The sequence below is a fragment of the Schistocerca americana genome, chromosome 1 (genome assembly GCF_021461395.2).
Source record: "Schistocerca americana isolate TAMUIC-IGC-003095 chromosome 1, iqSchAmer2.1, whole genome shotgun sequence".
In the NCBI taxonomy this organism is placed as follows: domain Eukaryota; kingdom Metazoa; phylum Arthropoda; class Insecta; order Orthoptera; family Acrididae; genus Schistocerca; species Schistocerca americana.
Genome location: NC_060119.1, coordinates 476,916,253 through 476,938,174, shown reverse-complemented (window position 1 = coordinate 476,938,174; position 21,922 = coordinate 476,916,253). Strand labels below are relative to the sequence as shown.

The 21,922-nt window shown below is 38.2% G+C and overlaps 1 protein-coding gene across 1 annotated transcript in view; it reads left to right on the top strand.

The window, feature by feature from the left end:
- The window catches only part of LOC124604114 (structural maintenance of chromosomes protein 3), a 210,055-nt gene that overhangs the window by 68,798 nt on the left and 119,335 nt on the right, over positions 1-21,922 (top strand). Inside the window, exons 8-10 of the mRNA XM_047136451.1 lie at positions 4,906-5,151; positions 5,236-5,357; positions 19,213-19,320. Coding sequence (XP_046992407.1) covers positions 4,906-5,151; positions 5,236-5,357; positions 19,213-19,320 — 476 coding nt within the window. The remainder of the gene's footprint in view (positions 1-4,905; positions 5,152-5,235; positions 5,358-19,212; positions 19,321-21,922) is intronic.

The window sequence follows — 21,922 nt, the reverse complement described above, 5'->3', positions numbered from 1 at the left end:
ATTGATGAAAAGCTTCAAACACATTGACTTTTGCGCGCTTTGATTTTTCCAGAAATCCTATACTTTTCTGTATTGTTTCACAAACTTGAATTTTCTTTACAAGTAACTTCTCTGCAAGTTCTACATTGTTATAATAATTATCCATGTAGAGGTGATGCCACTTTCCATAAGAAGGTGTCAATAGTTTCATCACTGTTTTTGCTAAAGGCTGTCCAGCACCAGAATAAATCTTGAATGAGGGAATATATTCTGTACTTGACTCACACAGCATCCGAATGAGTAAGCCGTATTTCATAATTTTCGGCAGATTGTAAACTTAAAATTTAACCGTCCACATCACGGTATAATTCCTTCATCAGTTGAGATGTTTTGACTTAGATTAAAAGTTTCTATAAACTTTTTGGAAAAATAATCAATTACAAATTGCACTTTGAAAAGTCTGTTAGCATTATCCAGTTTGTTGTTGCCGGAAAAATGTAAAAATGATAATATTTGTCTGAAGTTGCAGGACATCGTTTCGCAAAATATTGGTGTGTCTGTCAACGCATTCGTTGACCAATAAACATCAATCCTTGCCTTTTTTTAATAATTCCCATAAGGATAGCAAGCCCGAACCATTTTCTAAGTTTGGGCCCCGTAACATCAACAAATTCGACATTTTTGTTATCCAGTTTCCTTCTATTGCAATTTTGACTGTAGTACTTGTTGATTTTGTTGCTAATATATTCAAATAGATCGTTCCCAATATATAATTCTATGATATCCTCGATGCTCTATGTATCTTTGGGAAATATTTTTGGACTCTGAGATCCTTCAAATTTGTTATTGGTTGCCCGTAAATCAAAGTGTAAATCGACCACTGTGCACTGTCGTCTTCATCTGAATCAGTTGGCAACTGTAGCGTTCGCCGAATTCTTCCTGGACGTATTTCACTATCTTCTGACGATTCTGCTTCACTTTAATTTTTTTATATCCGATGTCTTCTTCCCAGTTGGCCAAGTCGTCCTGAACTCCGGACAAGACGTCCACGCATTCATCGTAATTAATTGTATTGTTTCTTTCTTCTGTCATGATGAAATGGCACAGGTACTTATAAAAACAAAAACCTTGTTAACGTGTGCAACTTATTGTTACCTAAACAGAACACCTACAGAATGCAAAAGATACTGAAGTGCTAACGCCAGCCACTGCGCAATACTATGCTCACAACACCATTGTGGTGTTGTCGACCATGGAGCGATATTATGCACACAACACCACTGTGGTGTCGTTGACCGCTGAGCAATACTATGCACACGAGACCACTGTGGTGTCGTAGGCCACTGAGCAATACTATGCTCATGGCACCACTGTGGTGTTGCCGGTCGCTGACAGCTATTTCGCGCATGACACCTCTGTGGTGTTGGCGGCCGTTGACCGCTATTTTGCGCATGACACTGCTGTGGTGTCACCGGACGGCATAGTGTTAAGATGTACACCGTGTAATATAACATCGGGTTCAGCCTTGTGACCTAGAACTTTATAACAGAGGATTGTGTACACTTGTTAAGTAAACTTCAAAATTTAGGTTAATGTGGACACTTGTAACGTGACAGATTAGGTAGTGGATATTTTGAACTGTGGTTGCATGTAACCCCACTAGAGTTTGGGCTTGAACTACCTTGTTAACAATACTCTGGGAGTCTCAACAAGCAAATACATGTTAGCCATTTCCGAATAACTTGTGCTGCATGCTCATTGGTTTCTTTTCCTGTTTTGAACTGAGTGAAGTGGTTAATCCTGATCCATCATAAATTTCAGTTATGACCCTCACAAGACCAGAACGTATCGGCAATCAGTGTACAAAGTGTCAGTTCTGCTTTTGCAAAACATGGGTGTAGGCTGCTGTTAGCTTGTTCACGGTCATGGCTGTCTACCACTGTATAGTGTCCGCACTCTGTACTATAGCGACTGAAAACGAAATCTGTCTTGTTTTCCAACTCTGCTGAAATTCTTTCTCTGGGCTACTTTCAGTTCTACTTCTATGCATCGTGCCTTCTCAGTTCCACCTGTAGCGTTGTCAAGTGTGGGTCACACAGTATGAATGCCCACAAAAGGTGGAAATTAATATCTTACAGATTTCATGATCATCGAATTGGGTGGGAAAAGACAAGAAATGTCAAGGACATCTTAGATCAAAGCCACATTCAGTTCACTGGTGGGAAAATGCTGCTGCTTTTCAACAGAACAATCGTTTGTTGATAGCTTAAATACAGGCAAATGAAGGAGGATGGGGGAAGGACATTTCGGGGAAGAAAAGCTGTTGAAGTTTTTACAAAAGCAAACATTACAGTCAAAAAGTTCCCAGTCGACACTTTTTTTAACAGACAGTTTCAAAGAACTAAGGCTTTACTTATTTTCACCCATGTAATATGACAACGTTTGAAATTGTGCTTCTAATCATTTTTAAAAAATGCAAAATACACAAAAAATAGATGCGAATTTCACCAAAGAAAGATGCAACGTTTTCCAGCCTCTACTTTTTACTAATCTGATAAGGCCATCAGTGAATGTTATGGATAATGCTCCATATAATTCCATTGTTCACAATAAGGCACCAACTTCAGCAAGTTGGAAAGATCATATAATTCATTGTTTGAAAAGATGAGATTTTGACCTCAGAGAATATTCGGAGATGGTTGAATTGCTTGAAATTGTGACATAAAAAAAACAACAATTTTCAACATGAGTAGTCGATGTGTATGAAATCATTTGCCTTCTTTGAAGTGCAGCTTGACTTGCTGCAAGTTAAAAGCACAGCAGCAATATTTACAATTATGATTTTCATACACAAGTGAGGCTTTCACAACACCTAGTGATTACTGAGATACTGGTTCGGTTGGCATCTATAAAATTCGGTTGGGACCTATAAAATTAAACTACCCATTCCACTTGATGTATCAAGTCATACAGAATTAAGTTTCATTATGCTGCTACGTACCTACATACATGTAACATCATGATAACACTTATCAAACACAATTCTTTGCTTCCTTCTGTCATCTTATATAATCATTCAGTATCACCTGTTTCCAGCTGATATCCCACATTTCAAATATTTTTGTTAAAAAAAACATTTTTAGCATACAATGTAGTAAGTTTTATGATTTGAGGTAATAGATATACCTCTTGTTGGCAGTTCGTTGTCCTGACCGGTGGTTTAAAATTAAAGTCTAATACAAGTAATGTCTTACTGACATTTTATAAAACATATTCTTAAAAAGTAATATCCCATTGTTACATTTTTCCCATAGTCTACACCATTTTTTTAAGTAAAGTGGAAAGAGGGGGGGGGGGGGGGGCTTTCACTGTATAGTTTTGAACATGAATTTAGTTTACTGTAAATAACGACTTTCATGTGAAGTTGCTTGTGGCAGAAAAAAAAAGTATATATTTTGAGAACAGTGCTTAAGAAAATTGTGGAAAAAGAGAAAAAGAAGTGTCATTGGGATGAAAAGATGATATTTAATGCCTTTTGATACCAGTTGAGGAATAGTTTAAGTTTATAAGCAGTGACATTGAGAGAAAAGTGTGCTTAAGTGACATCAAATTGAAAGGTCACAATACACAACATTTATTTGTTTACAATTAAGTGATAAATACTAAGAGAAATACAAGAATTGCTCTAAATTAAGTCACAAATAACCCAAATTAAGAAGGTGAATTTGATACAGACTGGAATTTTTGTTTTATGCACCTTTTTGTAAATAGAAAGAGGTGCAATCTCTGCTCATTGTTGCTTCTGTTTCCAGTGATTATCCTCCTTTTTCTCCACAGCTAGAACATTATGATAACATTTCTCTAGTCAGAATTACAATTTGTGCAACACATTACAATCAAGTTTCTCATAGCAGAGGACTTATAATTGTCCAAAATTTTGAAAAGACCCTGAGAAAGACTCATGTGTACATGTGGCATAAACAGTTTTTACAAGGACAAGAAATAGTTGAGGATGCAGCTCATCGTTGTCCAAGGACTAGCATGACTGAGGAGAATATCGGTATTCTTAACTAGTTTATTGAAGACAAGGTTCGCGTAGGCTGTGATAGTGCTCAGGCGATCAGTACTGACAGCCTTGGATTTCAGAAAGTGTCCCTAAGGTGTGTATCTAATCTTCAAATTACAGAGCATTGATGTCATCATCTCGAGGTGTGCAAACTGTTACTGACACACTACCAGGCTGAAGGGGGACAGTTTTTGCACCTGATTGTGATCTGTAATGAAACATAGGTGCTCCATTACAGCCCAGAATAAAAATAATTATAAAAAAAACACCGTGGGATGGCACAACAAGCATGAATCTGCACTTGTCAAAGCCAGAAACCATCTTTCCTTGGGAAAGGTTCTTCCAACAGCTTTTTTTAAGGGAATTCTTGTTGATTTTCTCCACAAATATCATACTATGAATGCTGCATACTATTGCAGAATTTGCTTATAATCAAGAAAGGCACGAATTTCCAGTCTAGGATGTGATTGTGCTTTGTGACAACAGTCAAACCCTCACAGCTGCCCGAACTCAACAAAAAATTCAGTAATTGCTCTAGATCAGACTTATCACCCTGTGTTTTCATTTGTTTGGCCCACAAAGAGAAGCAGTCGAAGGACACAGATTTGACGACAGTGGTGCTGTCTTAAGTGTTCATGCGGTGGCTCGTGCCACAGCCATGTTCATTTTATGAAAAGGGGATCAAGAAGCTTCATATCTGCTGGGAAAAATGTGTTACCTATTCAGGAGGCTGCATAGAAAAATAAGTTCGTATGTGTGAATTGTTCTGAAGGTTAAACTTATAAAAAATCCATTTTGTATTTGGTCCACCATTGTGTGAACAGTAGTGTAACTAATACCTATTAATGTCCATTTTACAGATGGAAAAGCAGCGTAAAATGTCTGGGGAAGAGCAAAAAAAATTTAGTGCTGAGCAGAAAGTTGCGCAGGAGAAAATCAGGACAGCAGTAAGAAATTTAAAGGAAGCGAAGAAAATTGTGCAGACACTAAAGGAAGAAAGGGACACTTTAAGTGCAGATCAGCAGCAACTTCTGAAAGAGAAAACGAAGTTGGAACTGACAATTAAGGATCTTTCTGATGAAGTTATGGGTGACAATACATCAAAGGTGAGAGAAATGCACAAGTTTTTCGTACATAGCATCATTAATGTATAATTCTATTGAAACCTCTCAAAATCCTAAATATTTTAGGAGCGAGCAGAAAATGAGTTAGCGAAGCTGAAAGTCACTATCAGTCACCGGCAGGAAGAATTAGCTAATTTACAGCCAAAGTATGAGGAAATGAAGAAAAAGGAGGAGGACTGTACAAAAGAGTAAGCAATGTTTGCTAATATTTTTAAATTTCTGGTACACATACCTCTCTGATAACACTCATTATACCCATGGCATGCACATTAACCCATTAGTGTTTTCAGTTTTCAAAGAACAGTGTCTTTGTTATGAATTCATACTTCACTGCACTATCAAGTAGGTAAGAACTTGTAGCACATGTTTACCAGATTTTACAATTGTCTCCCTGTTCAGAGTGAGACTCAATGTACAACAGAGGAAAGATAAAAATATAGCTCCAGAAGCATGGCTGTTGTTCAACACTGTTAAGATTTTATTTAATTGGAAACTGCTTCTCAATTAGGTTATCAGCCAAGCAGATTTCCACTGGTTGTTTCCCAATAAATCTTAATTTTAGCACTGTTATGAATTCCAGTGTGCCAAGTGAAATGTGCTTAATATGATATACTTGATGAGTTAAAGAAGTATGTATGAGATTGATGTTTTTTATTCAGTGGTCTTTTACCAGGTCAGATCAAACTCGCACACAATCTTATATCTTTTCATCTTTCACTGTCCCAGATCACCTGTAACCAAACTAAAAAGTACTTTTGAATCTTGCAGGTAGACAAAACAACTTCCAGCCTTTCCCTTTTTCTGAGAGTTTTTGTTCCAACAGCTAAATTTTTCATCCTCTGCACTTCATACATTGAAAAGGTACACTGCCCACCGTGCCTAAATTGTCATCATGTGACAGTATTTGAGTAATTGTTTCTCCATAGAGTCTTTTGTTAATGGTCATTAATACAAAACATTTACTGGCAGTCATAAAAACAGAATCGAAACTGGTATGGGTCCTTCATGGAACTCCTTTTTTCTGTATCTCTAAAATTTATATTTAGTATTAAAAGTAATCTGTGACATAAGAGATGTTACAACATATAGGCTCATTTTAACATGCAGATGGCTCATATGTTAGTGACACCTAATACTCAGATTTATAAACAGTAATATACTGTCCCTGTAGATTAAATGATTGACTATTTTCTTTCCTTCTTTATATTTTTGGTCACAACTGTCGGAAAAAAACCAGGTCCGGCTTTTACATAAGCCATTTGTTACTCACAATGACTAAACAAAGAACTAAAGGAACAGTACAGAGTAGCTCCTATATTTTCTGTGAACATAATTTCTCCATCACACACAAAAACTACTTGTACTATTCATCTTCTCTAGTGCATCGCTTGCGTTGTTGGTGGGAAGACCTGTCATCCCCCATCCAAATTCAATATTCTACCATTCTAACCATCACCCAGCTCTGATGATGACTAGCCACCTAGCTGGGGTTGCATAAGTTTCACTCATGTTGTAGTCCCAGGACCTTGTGGTTTACCACCTTCTTGTAACAGGCCATACATGCCATTTGTTTTAACTTTCATAACTCGGTAGGGACCAAGGTTCTTGACGTTCAACTTTAATTCTGGTCCAGTTCGAGTTTTTTTTTTTTAAATTGTCAAGCTTTGTACATGAAAGCTTTCTTCCTACATCCATTAAAGTTGTCAGGGTTTTCTTCTTGTGTCTTATAGATTTGTAATTCAACAATACTATGAAAAGGAAAGTTGATACTCATCACATAGCGGAGATGCTGAGTCGCAGAAAGGCACAACAAAAAGACAGTCACAAATAAACCTTTCAGCCAGTAAGGCCTTCATCAAAAATAGATCTCACACACACACACACACACACACACACACACACACATGGATGCACACCCACGTGCACGTACACATACATACACAAATACAACTCACTCACACATGACTGCAGTCTCTGGCAACTGAAGCCACACTGCGAGCAGCAGCACCAGTGTGTGATGGGAATGGGAACTGGATGGGGGCAAGGAGGAGGCTGGGACGGGCAGGGAGAGGGATAGTAGGGTAGGGGTGGCGGACAGTGAAGTGCTGCTGGGAGTGCACTGGGACGAGGCGGAGAGAGGGTAGGGCAGCTTTGTGCAGTCGAGAGGTTAGATGGTGGGCAGAGGAGAGGTGGGGAGGGGGAGCAGGAAGCAGAAAAGGAGAGAAGTAAAAAGACCGGGCGGTTTCAGTGCTAGAATGTCAACAGGGATGGGGCTGAATGGGTGAAGACAATGACTAACAAAGGTTGAGGCCAGAGAGTTACATGAACGTAGGATATATTGCTGGGAATGTTCCCACCTGTGCAATTCAGAAAAGCTGTTGTTGGGGGGAAAGCTCCATATGACACAGGTTGTGAAGCAGTTACTGAAATGAAGGATATCATGTTTGGCAGCGTGCTCAGCAACAGGGTGGTCCACTCGTTTCTTGGCCACAGTTTTTCAACGGCCATTAATGCGGACAGACGGCTTGTTTGTTGTTATGCCCACGAATGCAGCACAGTGTTGCAGCTTAGCTTGTAGATCACATGATTGGTTTTACGGGTAGTGCTGCCTTTGATGGGGTAGGTTATGTTTGTGACCAGACTTAGTAGGCGGAGGTGGGAGGATGTATGTGACACGTCTTGCATCTAGGTCTATTACAGGGGTATGAGACATGAGGCAAGGGGTTGGGAGCAGAGGCTGTGTAGGGATGGACGAGTATATTGTGTAGGTTTGGCGGACGGCAGACTACCATTGTGGGAGGGGTGGGAAGGATAGTGGACAGGACGTTTCTCATTTCAGAGGTAATGGATTACCTCTTGTCATGCCCTGAAACAAGAAATGTTCTGCCCACTATCCCATCCTAGGTTTTCCATTGTTTGAGATTTGTAGTTCAGCATCTTCTCACAGTTCATTGTGTCTGTCTACAAATCAGTTCATAATTTCTTCTAATAAATTTGCGATGTGAAGTGATCAGCATGTGTGTGCATGTTAACGCTAGAACAGCGGAAAAAGTGATAATCCTGTAACTGCAGGAAGGGGTTATTTGACTCCTAATGACATTTGGATAAAGGAATTTGTTAAAGCAAAACCTGTATTTTTCTGTTTATGTCAAGTATACAATTCAGTCAAAGATTTATCTCAAAGTTCTGATACTTTTAGGTTACTGTTTTGTATACACAGTGTTGCATGCCTACCCAGAAATGTGACATGTTTTTGAAGTTCATTTTTCTTCACCTATGTCGCTTGTTAGAAACAAGCATTGACATCTCACCTTGTGTGGTTTTTAGTACTTTTCGTACAAATTTTGGTCCAGTGACTTTCTTGTGTTTCTCTCAAATATCATTGGTCTTGTTTCCTTTGCACATCCCAGTCTGGCACATCTTTCCATTTTACATAATTCCAGCATTGTGTTGGTATCATGATCTGCAACTCACTACATTTATTATTTAAGGTTTCTATCAGAGTTAACAAATAATGTTTTTATCAGTGTTAGTTTAGAACATTTTTGTTCATTCTCAAATCATCACCTATATTATAATGTAAAATGTTATTCATAAAACATAAAATACAAACATTTTGTGTAAACAAATGACCCCAGTGCAATAAATCTTTTATGACGTACCTGTATTTTTAATGTGCCAAGACATTTATTCTACTGCCATTTCTTCGTTCAATGAGTTTTTTTGTCCTTCTCTTTGTTGTTTCCCATTTTTGAGTTGATTTAACAGTGAAACAATGAGTGCCTTAATCTTCGGTTGATTTTTGGTTGTAGTTGACCCACATAATTTACTGCTGACATCTAGGATATTATAAAAGACGTGCATTGTCCATCTCCTGAAAACAGCCTTAGTTTAATATGTACGAACCATTTGATCAACGACATCCACATCATACTTTGTGGTATAGTAGAAGGTAACAGTTTGTGGGTTTTCATTCCTTCTTCACTCACTAGTACTTTAAGATGTGGTCTGCTGAGAATAATAACATTCTTATTATTGTTCCCTAGCTATTCTGTTAGGATGCGTTCTGGCTGACCAGTTTATTCAAGATGATGATAAAATGTGAGTCGAAATTATTTTTCTTCACACAGTTGGGATTTTCACGGAAAATCTTTTTCCTTGTTTCCTCTAATGATGTTTTCTTATGTTTAAGTTTCTTGGCAGATTGAATGGATGTGAAGAAGTTGCCTGTTGTCATATTCATTCTTCATCTTCATATTCCTGATTAAACTTCAATAAATCACTCAGAGGTTTGGCAGTTGTAGAGTAATTTGAGATGAACTTTCTGATTTAGGAAGCTATTCCCAGGAAACGATGTATGGCTGCAATGGATTTCATTTCTGGAAACTGCCTTTGTCTTCTCTGAAGAAGAAGGTTGGATTTATTGCACTACACAACATTCCCAAGAAACTTGACATTTCGTGAAATAAAGAAGAGGCAAACCATCACCCATATGTGTGGTGTATAGAAACACTCAACAGATTACTGTGCTTACGCTGGATTTTGAGCTCTATCTCTTTCTCAAGTACACACATTCACAAAAACAGTTACACAGACTCTCAAACTGTCACCGATCAGTGAGCTGTACTTGAATAGTTGCCTTTCCTTTATTTCACTTATTATCCACCTTTGAATTTCCATTGTTGTTAAGCTCAACAGTTCTCTTCATTACCTGTCATATTGCAAAATTAATTTCCAAGCCATATTCTACTGCAGCTTGTAAAACGACACTAAGCTACTAAAGTGTCTTATCCTCGCGCTTCCCTGGTATTATAATATCATCCATGTAAATAAGTACAACCTTATCTCGAGCTATTGCCCAAAAAGCAGTGTCTATAAAATACTGAATCAGGTGAATTTGATAATCCAAACTGGATTTGCTTGAGCTATAACTGGCCTGAGTGTGTCACAGAGAATACTTTCAGCTTTCCTATTCTAAATGAATCTGAAAAAAGTCCAGTAGTGGGGTCTAGTGTGCAAAACACACAGGCATTTTGTAGTTTATCTAAAAATCCTCCATAAGGGGCAGTAGGTTATGACCTTTCACTGTGATTTCATTTAATTTGTCTTCAGTCTATGCAGAGGTGATACTTTCCATTTTTCTTTTTTTATATATGATATGGCTAGCATATTCTCAACTTGGTTCTATTATTCTTTGATCAGGTCACACCTGGACTTAGTTATCAACCACTTCTTTCTCTCCTAGTGACAAGCTTTTGGGTCTGCTGTATGTGGGTTCCTTTCTGTCACAGTAACTTTCATTATGACATCATTGTTCTTTGTATTTGGTGGGGTGTAATTGGCTACTGAATCTTCAGTCGGTCCTTACTAACAGAGCTTTCAGTATCTAATTCTGGTTTGTCTGCTATACTATACTAATACGTATGAGAAGAGTTTCCCTTCTAGATCCCTAATAGTAACTCTGTCCACGTTTATTAAAAATTCAGTCTAGTGTGGATAATCATTCCCAACTACCATTTCTAAATTCATAAGGAAATATATATATATATATATATATATATGAATATAATAGAGGGAAACATTCCACGTGGGAAAAATATATCTAAAAAGAAAGATGATGAAACTTACCAAACAAAAGCGCTGGCAGGTCGATAGACACACAAACAAACACAAACATACACACAAAATTCTAGCTTTCGCAACCAATGGTTGCCTCGTCAGGAAAGAGGGGAGGAGAAGGAAAGACAAAAGGATATGGGTTTTAAGGGAGAGGGTAAGGAGTCATTCCAATCCCGGGAGCGGAAAGACTTACCTTAGGGGGAAAAAAGGACAGGTATACACTCGCACACACACACATATCCATCCTCACATACACAGACACAAGCAGACATATCAATATAATGGAAGGAAACAATTGACTTCCTCAAATCCTGCCCTGAAATGAGATCCATCCTTCATGAAATCCTCCCCACTCCACCAAGAGTGTCTTTCCGCCGTCCACCTAACCTTCGTAACCTGTTAGTTCATCCCTATGAAATCCCCAAACCACCTTCCCTACCCTCTGGCTCCTATCCTTGTAACCGCCCCCGATGCAAAACCTGTCCCATGCACCCTCCCACCACCACCTACTCCAGTCCTGTAACCCGGAAGGTGTACACTATCAGAGGCAGAGCCACGTGTGAAAGCACCCACGTGATTTACCAACTGACCTGCCTACACTGTGATGCATTCTATGTGGGAATGACCAGCAACAAACTGTCCATTCGCATGAATGGACACAGGCAGACAGTGTTTGTTGGTAATGAGGATCACCCTGTGGCTAAACATGCCTTGGTGCACAGCCAGCACATCTTGGCACAGTGTTACACCGTCCGGGTTATCTGGATACTTCCCACCAACACCAACCTATCCGAACTCCGGAGATGGGAATTTGCCCTTCAGTATATCCTCTCTTCTCGTCATCCGCCAGGCCTCAATCTCCGCTAATTTCAAGTTGCCGCCACTCATACCTCACCTGTCTTTCAACAACTTCTTTGCCTCTACACTTCTGCCTCGACTGACATCTCTGCCCAAACTCTTTGTCTTTAAATATGTCTGCTTGTGTCTGTATGTGTGGATGGATATGTGCGTGTGTGCTAGTGTATACCTGTCCTTTTTTCCCCCTAAGGTAAGTCTTTCCGCTCCCGGGATTGGAATGACTCCTTACCCTCTCCCTTAAAACCCACTTCCTTTCGTCTTCCCCTCTCCTTCCCTCTTTCCTGATGAGGCAACAGTTTGTTGCGAAAGCTTGAATTTTGTGTGTATGTTTGTGTTTGTTTGTGTATCTATCGACCTGCCAGCGCTTTTGTTCGGTAAGTCACCTCATCTTTGTTTTTTATATATATATATATATATATATATATATATATATATATATATATATATCTTTTAATTTACAGACCTTCAGTCTCAATGGTAATTTAAAATACCCTTGTGGAGAGAAAGAATTGTTCCCAAATCCTGTCAAGGCAGCATCTGTATCCTGCAGTCTTTGGAGCATCCATTTTATTGTAATAAATTAAGTTGACTGCCACAGTCAGTTAGTGTTCTCAGTTACTTATTTGGACTTTTTAAATTTACATCAGTTAATAGTTGTCATAGCTGTGATAACAATCATTGCCACCTTTTGATTAATCTCTCCTGTATGCAATCATATGAGATATGGCCGAATGCTTTGCAGTCGAAGCATCTCCTTCCCTTGCTTTTGTGGTTGTAATCACTTAAATTATGGGCATGGGTGCCACAATTGAAACTATTTCTGTTTGGGTCGCAAGCTGCATTTTAATGTTTCAGTTACTTGAGTCTTTTTGGAAATGATTTCTCAGCTTATTTGCAGTGTCTCTTTTTTTATTTTTATTTATTTTTTAAACTCTTTCGCAATTCCAGTGCTGTAAAATAGCAGGTTTGCGCCTGAATTGGCTTCTATCCTGTCAGTCAGACATTGGATTAGTGAGTCATTCTCAGTATGAGTGTGGTGGGCAATCTCTTTAATTACAGAAAATATTCTTAAAGAAGCTCTTCCCTTTCTTCTTCCATTGAGACAGCAATTTGTGAATCTCTACAGAACTTTTCTTCTTATTGAGATCTTTGGGCAAAGTTTTCTTCAGTGCAGCCCATGTCATCTGGAACTGTTTCAAAAATTAACTTATGTAACGATTTAATCACATTAACCAGCACAGAGGTTTGCAGAAGAGCTTCTATGAAGTTTGTAAGGTAGGAGACAAGATACTGGCAGAATTGAACCTGTGAGTCGTGCTTGGGTAGCTCAGTTGGTAGAGCACTTGCCCGCGAAAGGCAAAGGTCCCGAGTTCAAGTCTCAGTCCAGCCCACAGTTTTAATCTGTCTTTTTTTTTTTTTTTTCAATTGATCCGTAGTGAGGAGGTCCTCCTGGATGTGGAACATGTCAGAAAAACAACAATACATGACAAATATTTACAACTAAAACAAATAAACTAATGTACCATTCCACAGGTCCCAAGTGGAATGATCGTCATTTTTAATGAACACTAAGAGTCATTTTACAAATACTAATGCACTGAATTTAAAATAAAAAACATTTTTTATTTATTTATGAGGTAATAAACATGTAATACAACTACTGTAATACTTATTTACAATGAACACATTACTGCACTGAAATGGTGCAGAAGTTAGATTATACTTACACACACACACACACACACACACACACACACACACACACACAAATTTTCAGTGAACACATTACTGCACTGAAATTGTGCAGAAGTTATGTTGTACTTATATACAAATCAGTTGGTTTTACTAAGAAATTCATCAATGGAGTAGAAGGAGTTGGCCACCAATAAATCCTTTAGGCTTCTCTTAAACTGAATTTCATTGGTTGTTAAGCTTTTTATGGCTGCTGGCAAGTTATTGAAAATGTGTGTTCCTGAATAATGCACACCTTTTTGTACAAGACTAAGTGACTTTAAATTCTTGTGAAGATTATTCTTATTTCTAGTATTGATTCCATGAATTGAGCTGTTGGTTTGAAAAAGTGATATATTTTTAATGACAAATTTCATTAAGGAATAAATATACTGGGAAGCTGTAGTTAGTATCCCTAGTTCCCTAAACAGGCTTCTGCAGGATGTTCTTGAGTTCACACCACATATAATTCTTACTGCACGTTTTTGTGCCCGGAAAACTTTAGCTTGGCTTGATGAATTACCCCAAAAAATAATCCCATATGACATTATGGAATGAAAGTAAGCATAGTATGCCAGCTTTTTCATTTTTATATCCCCTACGTCTGACAAAATTCGCATTGCAAACAGAGATTTGTTAAGACGCTTCAGCAGTTCTGTGGTGTGCTCCTCCCAATTGAATTTATTATCAAGCTGTAATCCCAAGAATTTAACACTGTCCACTTCTTCTATCTTCTTGTCATCATATGTTAGACATATACTCTTGGGACACCCCTTACAAGTTCTGAACTGCATGTAGTGTGTTTTTTCAAAGTTTAGTGACAAAGAATTGGCTAGGAACCAGTGATTAATGTCCACAAATATTTTATTGGCTGATCTTTCTAAGACTACACTTGATTTGCTATTTATTGCAATGTTTGTATCATCGGCAAACAAAACAAACTTGGCATCTGGTAATGTTACTGATGAAAGGTCATTGATATACACAAGAAAAAGTAAGGGCCCCAAAATGGAACCTTGTGGGACCCCACATGTAACTAGTTCCCAGTTGGATGATGCCTGATAGACATGTATCAAGCTCTTTCCTAATAACACCCTTTGTTTCCTGCCAGAGATATAAGATTTGAACCATTTTGCAGCATTTCCTGTTACACTATAATATTCTAGTTTACTTAAAAGGATATTGTGATTTACACAGTCAAATGCCTTTGATAGATCACAAAATATACCAGTTGCCTGCAATTTTTTGTCTAATGAATTAAGCACATTTTCACTGTAAGTGAAGATAGCCTTCTCAATATCAGAACCTTTTAGAAATCCAAACTGTGACTTTGACAGTATGTTATTTGAGATAAGATGGTTATAAAGACGACAGTACATTACTTTTTCGAAAATTTTTGAGAATGCTGGTAACAGTAAAATTGGACGGAAATTTGATGCTATTTCTTTATCTCCCTTCTTAAACAGTGGCTTAACTTCAGCATATTTCAGCCATTCAGGAAATATTCCACTGATAAACGACTGGTTACACAGATAGCTTAATATGTTACTTAGCTCAGAATCACATTCTTTAATTAACTTTGTTGATATTTCATCATACCCACTAGATGTTTTTGATTTTAAAGATTTTATGATGGACATTATTTCTGTTGGGGTAGTGAGGGTCAAATTCATATTATGGACATTACTTGAAATGTCTGGTCTAAGGTAATCCATAGCAGCATCTACCGAACCTGACAACCCCATCTTTTCAGTAACAGTTATAAAATGTTTGTTAAAAAGTTCTGCAACACTATACACATCTGTCACCAATGTATCATTTACTCTTAATGCTATTTGTTCCTCTTCATGTCTGGTCCTACCGGTCTCCTCCTTCACTATATCCCATATTGTCTTTATTTTGTTATCTGATGTGACTATCTTTTCCTTGTAATATATTTGCTTTGACATCCATATTACAGTCTTTAATATTTTGCAGTATTTCTTATAATGTGCTATAGCATCAACATTGGAAATGTTTCGGATTGACAGATACAGTTTTCTTTTTGTTTTACAAGATACCCTTATTCCTCGAGTAATCCATGGCTTCTTTGTAGATTTTCCTCTAACCTTGGTAAGTTTTGGGGGAAAGCAGTGTTCAAATAAGGTAAGCACTTTATTAGCAAAAATGTTATATTTTTCATTCATGCCATGAGCACTGTAAACATCAGTCCAGTGAATGTCTCTGAGGAGTGTCCTAAAATAATCAATTTTTGGCTTACTGATTACCCTCTTGAGCTCAGATTTAACAGATTTTATATCCTGTTCAGTATTAACATTTAACAGAAGGAACTGCATGTCATGGTCTGAGAGGCCATTGGCTATTGGTTTTGTAATATAATTTTGTTCATTGGACTTTTCTATAAAGATATTATCAATGGCTGTTTGTGAGCAAGTGGCTATCCTAGTGGGGAACTTTACTGTGGGAATTAAGTTGAATGATAGTGTTACTAACTCAAATAAGTTCTTATTCGGAGAGTCTTTAAGGAAATCTACATTGAAATCACCAGCAACCACTATTTCTTTGTTTTTGGTTATTAAATGGGCCAGTACAGCTTCAAGGTGGTTTACAAACAGATTAAAGTTACCTGCAGGTGCTCGATATACACTTAATATTATGAAAGATTTTTTGTGAAAATCTAATTCTGTTGCACATGCTTCCATATGCTGTTCTAGGCAAAATTTATGAATGTCTATGTTCTTAAATTTATGACAGTTCCTGATGAATGTGGCAACTCCTCCTTTCTCCATTTCTGATCTACAAAAGTGAGATGCTAACCTAAACCCTGTAACACTTAAAAGTTCTATACCAGTGGTCACATGATGTTCAGAGAGGCAGATTATGTCAGCTGGGTTTGAAGACTCTAATTCATCTATGCATATAGTTAATTCATTAATTTTATTTCTCAGTCCTCGAATATTTTGATGCAATAAAGATAGCTGACATTTCACATTGTCTGAGTTAAAATTGGGTGGAGTTAAAATATCTGCTGACAGTTGAAAATTCTTAACCAATGGCTGTTTATGCTGATGTAATAAGCTGGAATTATGTTTTTTGATTTCTTTTTCAAACTGAAGGTTTGTCTCAGTTCTAACCTCTCTTAAAATTTGCTTTCTTTCTGTCCTCCCTACCCTAAAAAAGGGTCTTTTCTGAATCCTATAACCACTGGTATTTTACCACTCATGACAGTGCCTCCCCCCTTTAACTTTCCTGCTATTTCCCCAGCCAATTTACCCTTCCCCTTCCTGTTGAGGTGAAGGCCATGCCTAGTATAATCCCACCTACTGAGAGAATCAAGTTTCATATCAGTGCACACTCCGCTGTAGAGTGAAAATCTCATTCTGGTTATATTTTTGTTTACTTTTCTAATTTCATCAAATGTTGCCATTTCTAGATACTGGTATTTTATCAGCTCGTTTCACCCATTACAACATTCCAAATTAGACCCAACAAATCAGTTACAACATCTCAAAATTGACATGTAGATAAACTAGCTATTTTGAATTACAACTTAGGAACACACATTAGTTCCTGTTTTGCTATCTGTTTCTCCTATTGCTACAAAGTTTAAAATTTCCCCTCTGTCTTTCTGTTACTGTTAATCATTACGAATCCAAAATCCATGCAACGACATCTCGCTAAGTCATTACTGCCAAAACTGTACCTAGAAAAGTTTGTATAAACGTTGTTACTTGTTTAGTTGATCACGATGGACCAGCTAAAAAATTTGTAGAAAAACCACTGGATACAACTTTCATGTTAATCATTTACCATCACACATAGTTACAAACACTAATGACAGTGAACATAACAAACTGTACAGTGCAATTCATATTATATGTAAACATAGTTTCTCCGTGTACACAGAAACAGTTGTGCAATATTCATCTTCACTCTTGTGTGTCACTTCTCTCACAGGTTGCCCCAATGAATCAATTCTCTCATTGGTTGGAAAACCTTTAAATTGCTGATCCGAATCCCACACAATTGCTTGAGCATTTTTCAATGCCCTAACCCATTTAGACCAGCCAGTGGTCATCTTCAGACTAAAGGCAGATACTGCAGCATGTGCCTTTAGTTTAAGTATGAACACTGGTAGTTAAAACCAGTTAGGGCATTGTGAAATGCTCATGTGTTTGTGTGGTATTAAAGCAAACTAGAATTGTTTTACTTAGGTAGACATTCCAACACTCAACAACTTTGGGCACTACCACTTGCTGCATAAATAAGTGAAATATTGTCACTATTCTAGGTTGTTCTGAAAGCTGTATGTGTCAAACTAGGCCCTTTTTCAGTTTGGCTACATAACGGTTTTGTTTTGTTTAATGGTTTTCTGAGTTGTACCAAATAAAAATGTCTTGGAAGTGGCAGCCATATTTGTGTATGTTGTCTTCTTCTACACCTTTCTTTTCCATCCACTTTCAGAACTAGTCTCCAAGACAGTTCAACATTAAGCAAGAGACTTATTTTTAGATGATTCCATTTCCTGAGTATAACCCCCCCCTTTCCCCGTGCCATTTTAAGTCAGTTCCTTTCTTATGATTTATGAGGCTACTTCATTAAAACCATGAAATTTGGGAACAGGTTGTTCTCATTGTCTTCAGTTAATGTTCAAGCGGACTTCAGACATATTGCGTGGTTTGACATGTTCAACATGACTTGTATATTGTCGTTGAAGAAACAGTGCTGTGCAACTGCTATAGTGCACACAGTCACTGCACTTTCTTATTGCTTGTGGTGTATCTCTACATGTTGAAAAGCAGTTCTTGAGTTAAGACAACAGTTGATGGTCATAGCCAGCATTTCACAAGAGAGTCTTTTCATTGAGAAATAAATTATTGCTCACGTGAAAGTGGATTTTTGTTTTTGAGAGAGATTGACAGCTACCAGTCATCGATCCTCTGCAGCTTTTCCCTCATTCCCTACAGTCTTGTGGCATTACAGCTGGACCAAGAAAGTCAGTTATATGTTGTTATTTTTTCAGAGACAATATACAACTGCATAATAATATGATGCAAGAGCTAGTAGCTTGGTGCAGTACACTTTAGGACTGTGCTTAATGTGTATGCTTTTTCAGGTACTTTCTTATTCCTAATCTCTCTTTCATACCCATGAGCAATAAGGTTCAAACCCATTCCTGACAATCCAGATTTAGATATTTCCTGTTGTTTCTCCATTTCAGTGCAGGCAAACTGTTGGATGATGCTTTCTCAGAGGTTACACTGATTTCCCATACTTCCTTTAACTGATGTTGAATGACTGAAAACATTTGACACTATAGTACATTTTGACCATTCTTTTAATTTGCTATTGGTATATTATCCAATGTTTTAACCAAGTATGAATTTTACATAGTTTAGTGCACCCACTTACTACAAGTGTTATGTGTCTGTCAAAAAGCATTAATTTCCTGACATCCAAAATTTATATACATGTGTGTGTAATTTCCTCCAAAGATGGTACTAGGTATTCACTAGTATTAGGATGCATCTTTGTAGCTCAGTTGTACTGTTCCCTTTGGAAAATGTGGGTTCAGTTCGACATGCAAGAACCAATTAATTATAATACAATCCCAAAACAGGGTCTTAATAATACCCTAAAACAGGGTTGGCCATGGTATGTAAAATTGCTTGCATGTGCTGCAAATTGTTATTGTTGGAATGTTGAACAACAGTTCATTTCTGGGGTAAAGGCAGGTCATACATACAATAATGTTCATCTGATGTTATTTATTTTTAAGGTGGTGCAACATGTTGTCTTCATTATTTTGTAACTGTAATGTATTCCTGTTCTCAGGCTTGCCTTGAAGGAACAAAAAAGGAAAGAATTATATGCCAAACAAGGCCGTGGTAGTCAGTTCACTTCCAAAGAAGAAAGAGATCAGTGGATCATGAGAGAACTGAGGTAAGTACACTTTAAAATTTTTGCTCCTGACATATTGATGGCAAAAGATGATATCACATGCTGCGATTTGGCTGTGGATAAAAGCATTAATCCAGAAAGTGTAAAATATATTATTCCAGTTTGTGATCACCAAATTTTTTGGCTTCAGATTGTTGATTTCGGTCTCTGGTGACCATCTTTGGATGTGTTTAAAAAATATCCTAATATAATGAATTCAATGTGACATCCTCTAAAAATACCAACAAAACCAGCTACACATTGTCAAACATATTCCAAAATTTTGTGCAAACTAGTCACAGTAGTACCTGGTTCACATCATAAAAGATGATTTTGTATTCTTCTAATGTGGGACTCTAGCTTCATTATATTAGGGCATGTTTTGAACAGATTTGAGGATGGTCACCTTTCTAAAAATTATGTGTTAATTTAACAATGGAAAATCCAGGATGGAATGTAACAATATTATGAAAGGGATAGTTGCTACTCACCATATAATGGAGGTGCTGAGTCGCAGAAAGGCACAACTAAAAGACTGTCGCACAATAAGCTTTCGGCAAACAAGGCCTTTGTCAAAAATAGATGACAGACACATAAGACACGCACTCGCGCATGCAAACGTAACTCGCACACACATGACCACAGTCTCTGACAATTGAAGCCAGACTAGGAACAGCAGTGCATGATGAGAGAGGCAACTGGGTGGGGATAAGGAAGAGGCTGAGAAAACACGTATTCATCACCAACCCTACAGTCACACTCAACCAGAGACCAATATTGAACCCTGCCTGATTCAGTTCGCTCCTCCATCCTACTGTGCTCCACTCCCACTGCCCCCCAAATCACCTCCTGTTAACTTTCCAGAATTTCTTGACCTCAAACCTTGCCTCACCATCATTCCCCACAAACCTTAGCATGCAAACTAACTTTATGTCCGCAGAAAGAACTGCAATCCATCACCTAAAAACTGATACCAACCTTATGATCCTACCTGCTGACAAATGCTCCATCACTGTCATCTTGACCTGGAAGGATTACCTGGCAGAAGGACTCCATCAGGTGTCAGATTTATCCACTTACAATTCCTGCCACAATGACCCCGTTCCAGAAATGCAGCATGATCTCCAGTCTGTCCTCAAATCCTTAGACTCATTCCAGAACCTCTCCCCAGAGTCCATCTCACTTCTCAAACCTACAACTTGCTGGAGTCAGTCGCTCTCCTCACCTTGCACTCCTACCTTCTATATGCTTCCTAAAGTCCATAAACTCAACCATCCAGGGCGCGCCATTGTGGCCGTTTCCTGTGCCCCCTCTGCTCTCATAGACCAACACCTTCAGCTTATTACCCACAACTTACCCTCCTGTATAAAAGATACCAATTATTTCCTCCAGTGACTCTCCACAGTTCCTGGTTCCTTTACCACGTGGTGCCCTGCTCATCACTGTTGATGCCACCTCCCGTTATACTAACATCCCTAATGCCCATGGCCTTACCATTATTGAACATTACCTTTCCCAATGCCGGACGGATTCCAAACCAACAACCTCCTTCCTAGTCACCATGACCAAGTGTATCCTCACTCACAATTACGTCTCCTTTGAAGGTATTACCTACAAACAAATCCAGGGTGTAGCTATGGTCATCCGCGTGGCACCATCCTATGCCAACATATTCATGGGCTATCTAGAAGAATCTTTCCGAAACACCCAGAATCCTAAACCTGGTTCAGATTCATTGATGATATCTTTGTGATCTGAATTGAGGGTGAGGACACCCTAACCTCAATACCTTCTCCCTCTTCACTTCACCTGGTCCTGCTCAACCCCTCGATGTTGACCTTCACCTCAAAGATGGCTACATCAGTACCTCTGCCCATATCAAACCTGAGAACACTGTCTTTTGCAATGGCACTGATATGTAAAACATTCTTGGTTTTTTTTTTCCGTGTCAGTTCAGGATAAAATCTTGAGCTTTCAACAATAGCCTCCATCATAATCATCAGGAGCATCACATCAAAAACTACCAGATATTCATGGAGAAAGGATGTGGGATCGCTGATCACAAAAGTTTCTGTGGAGGACACTTTGAAAATGCTGGTGGACCTTTTTCTTACTGAAACCGTAAAGTTGTTCTGGCATGTGATGACGACCACTTACATCTTGTGTGGTAGCAAATTTTATGAAATGACGGACGGTATGGCAATGGGCTCTCCGTTGTCTCCATCATTGGCTAACATTTTTACGGAGAATTTTGAGGGATGTGCATTAAATTCAGCCCCCTCCATCCATCCTTATTTTATCATTATCTTGACAATACATTTATGGTCTGGCCATATGGCACAGAAGCTCTCAAACAATTAATGGATCATATGGACATCATACATCCAAACATATGATTCACTGTCGAGATGGAGAAGGAAAGAAGGAAGGAAGGTTGCCATTCCTAGACATTTTAGTACAACAGGTGGATGGGCGTCTCAGCCACTCTGTGTACTGCAAGCCAACGCATACCGATTTATATCTTAATGCACAGAGTTTTCCTCATCCTGTTCAGAAGAGAACTGTTTGGAACATGTTGGTATATAGAGCAAAACCTGTTTCTGAC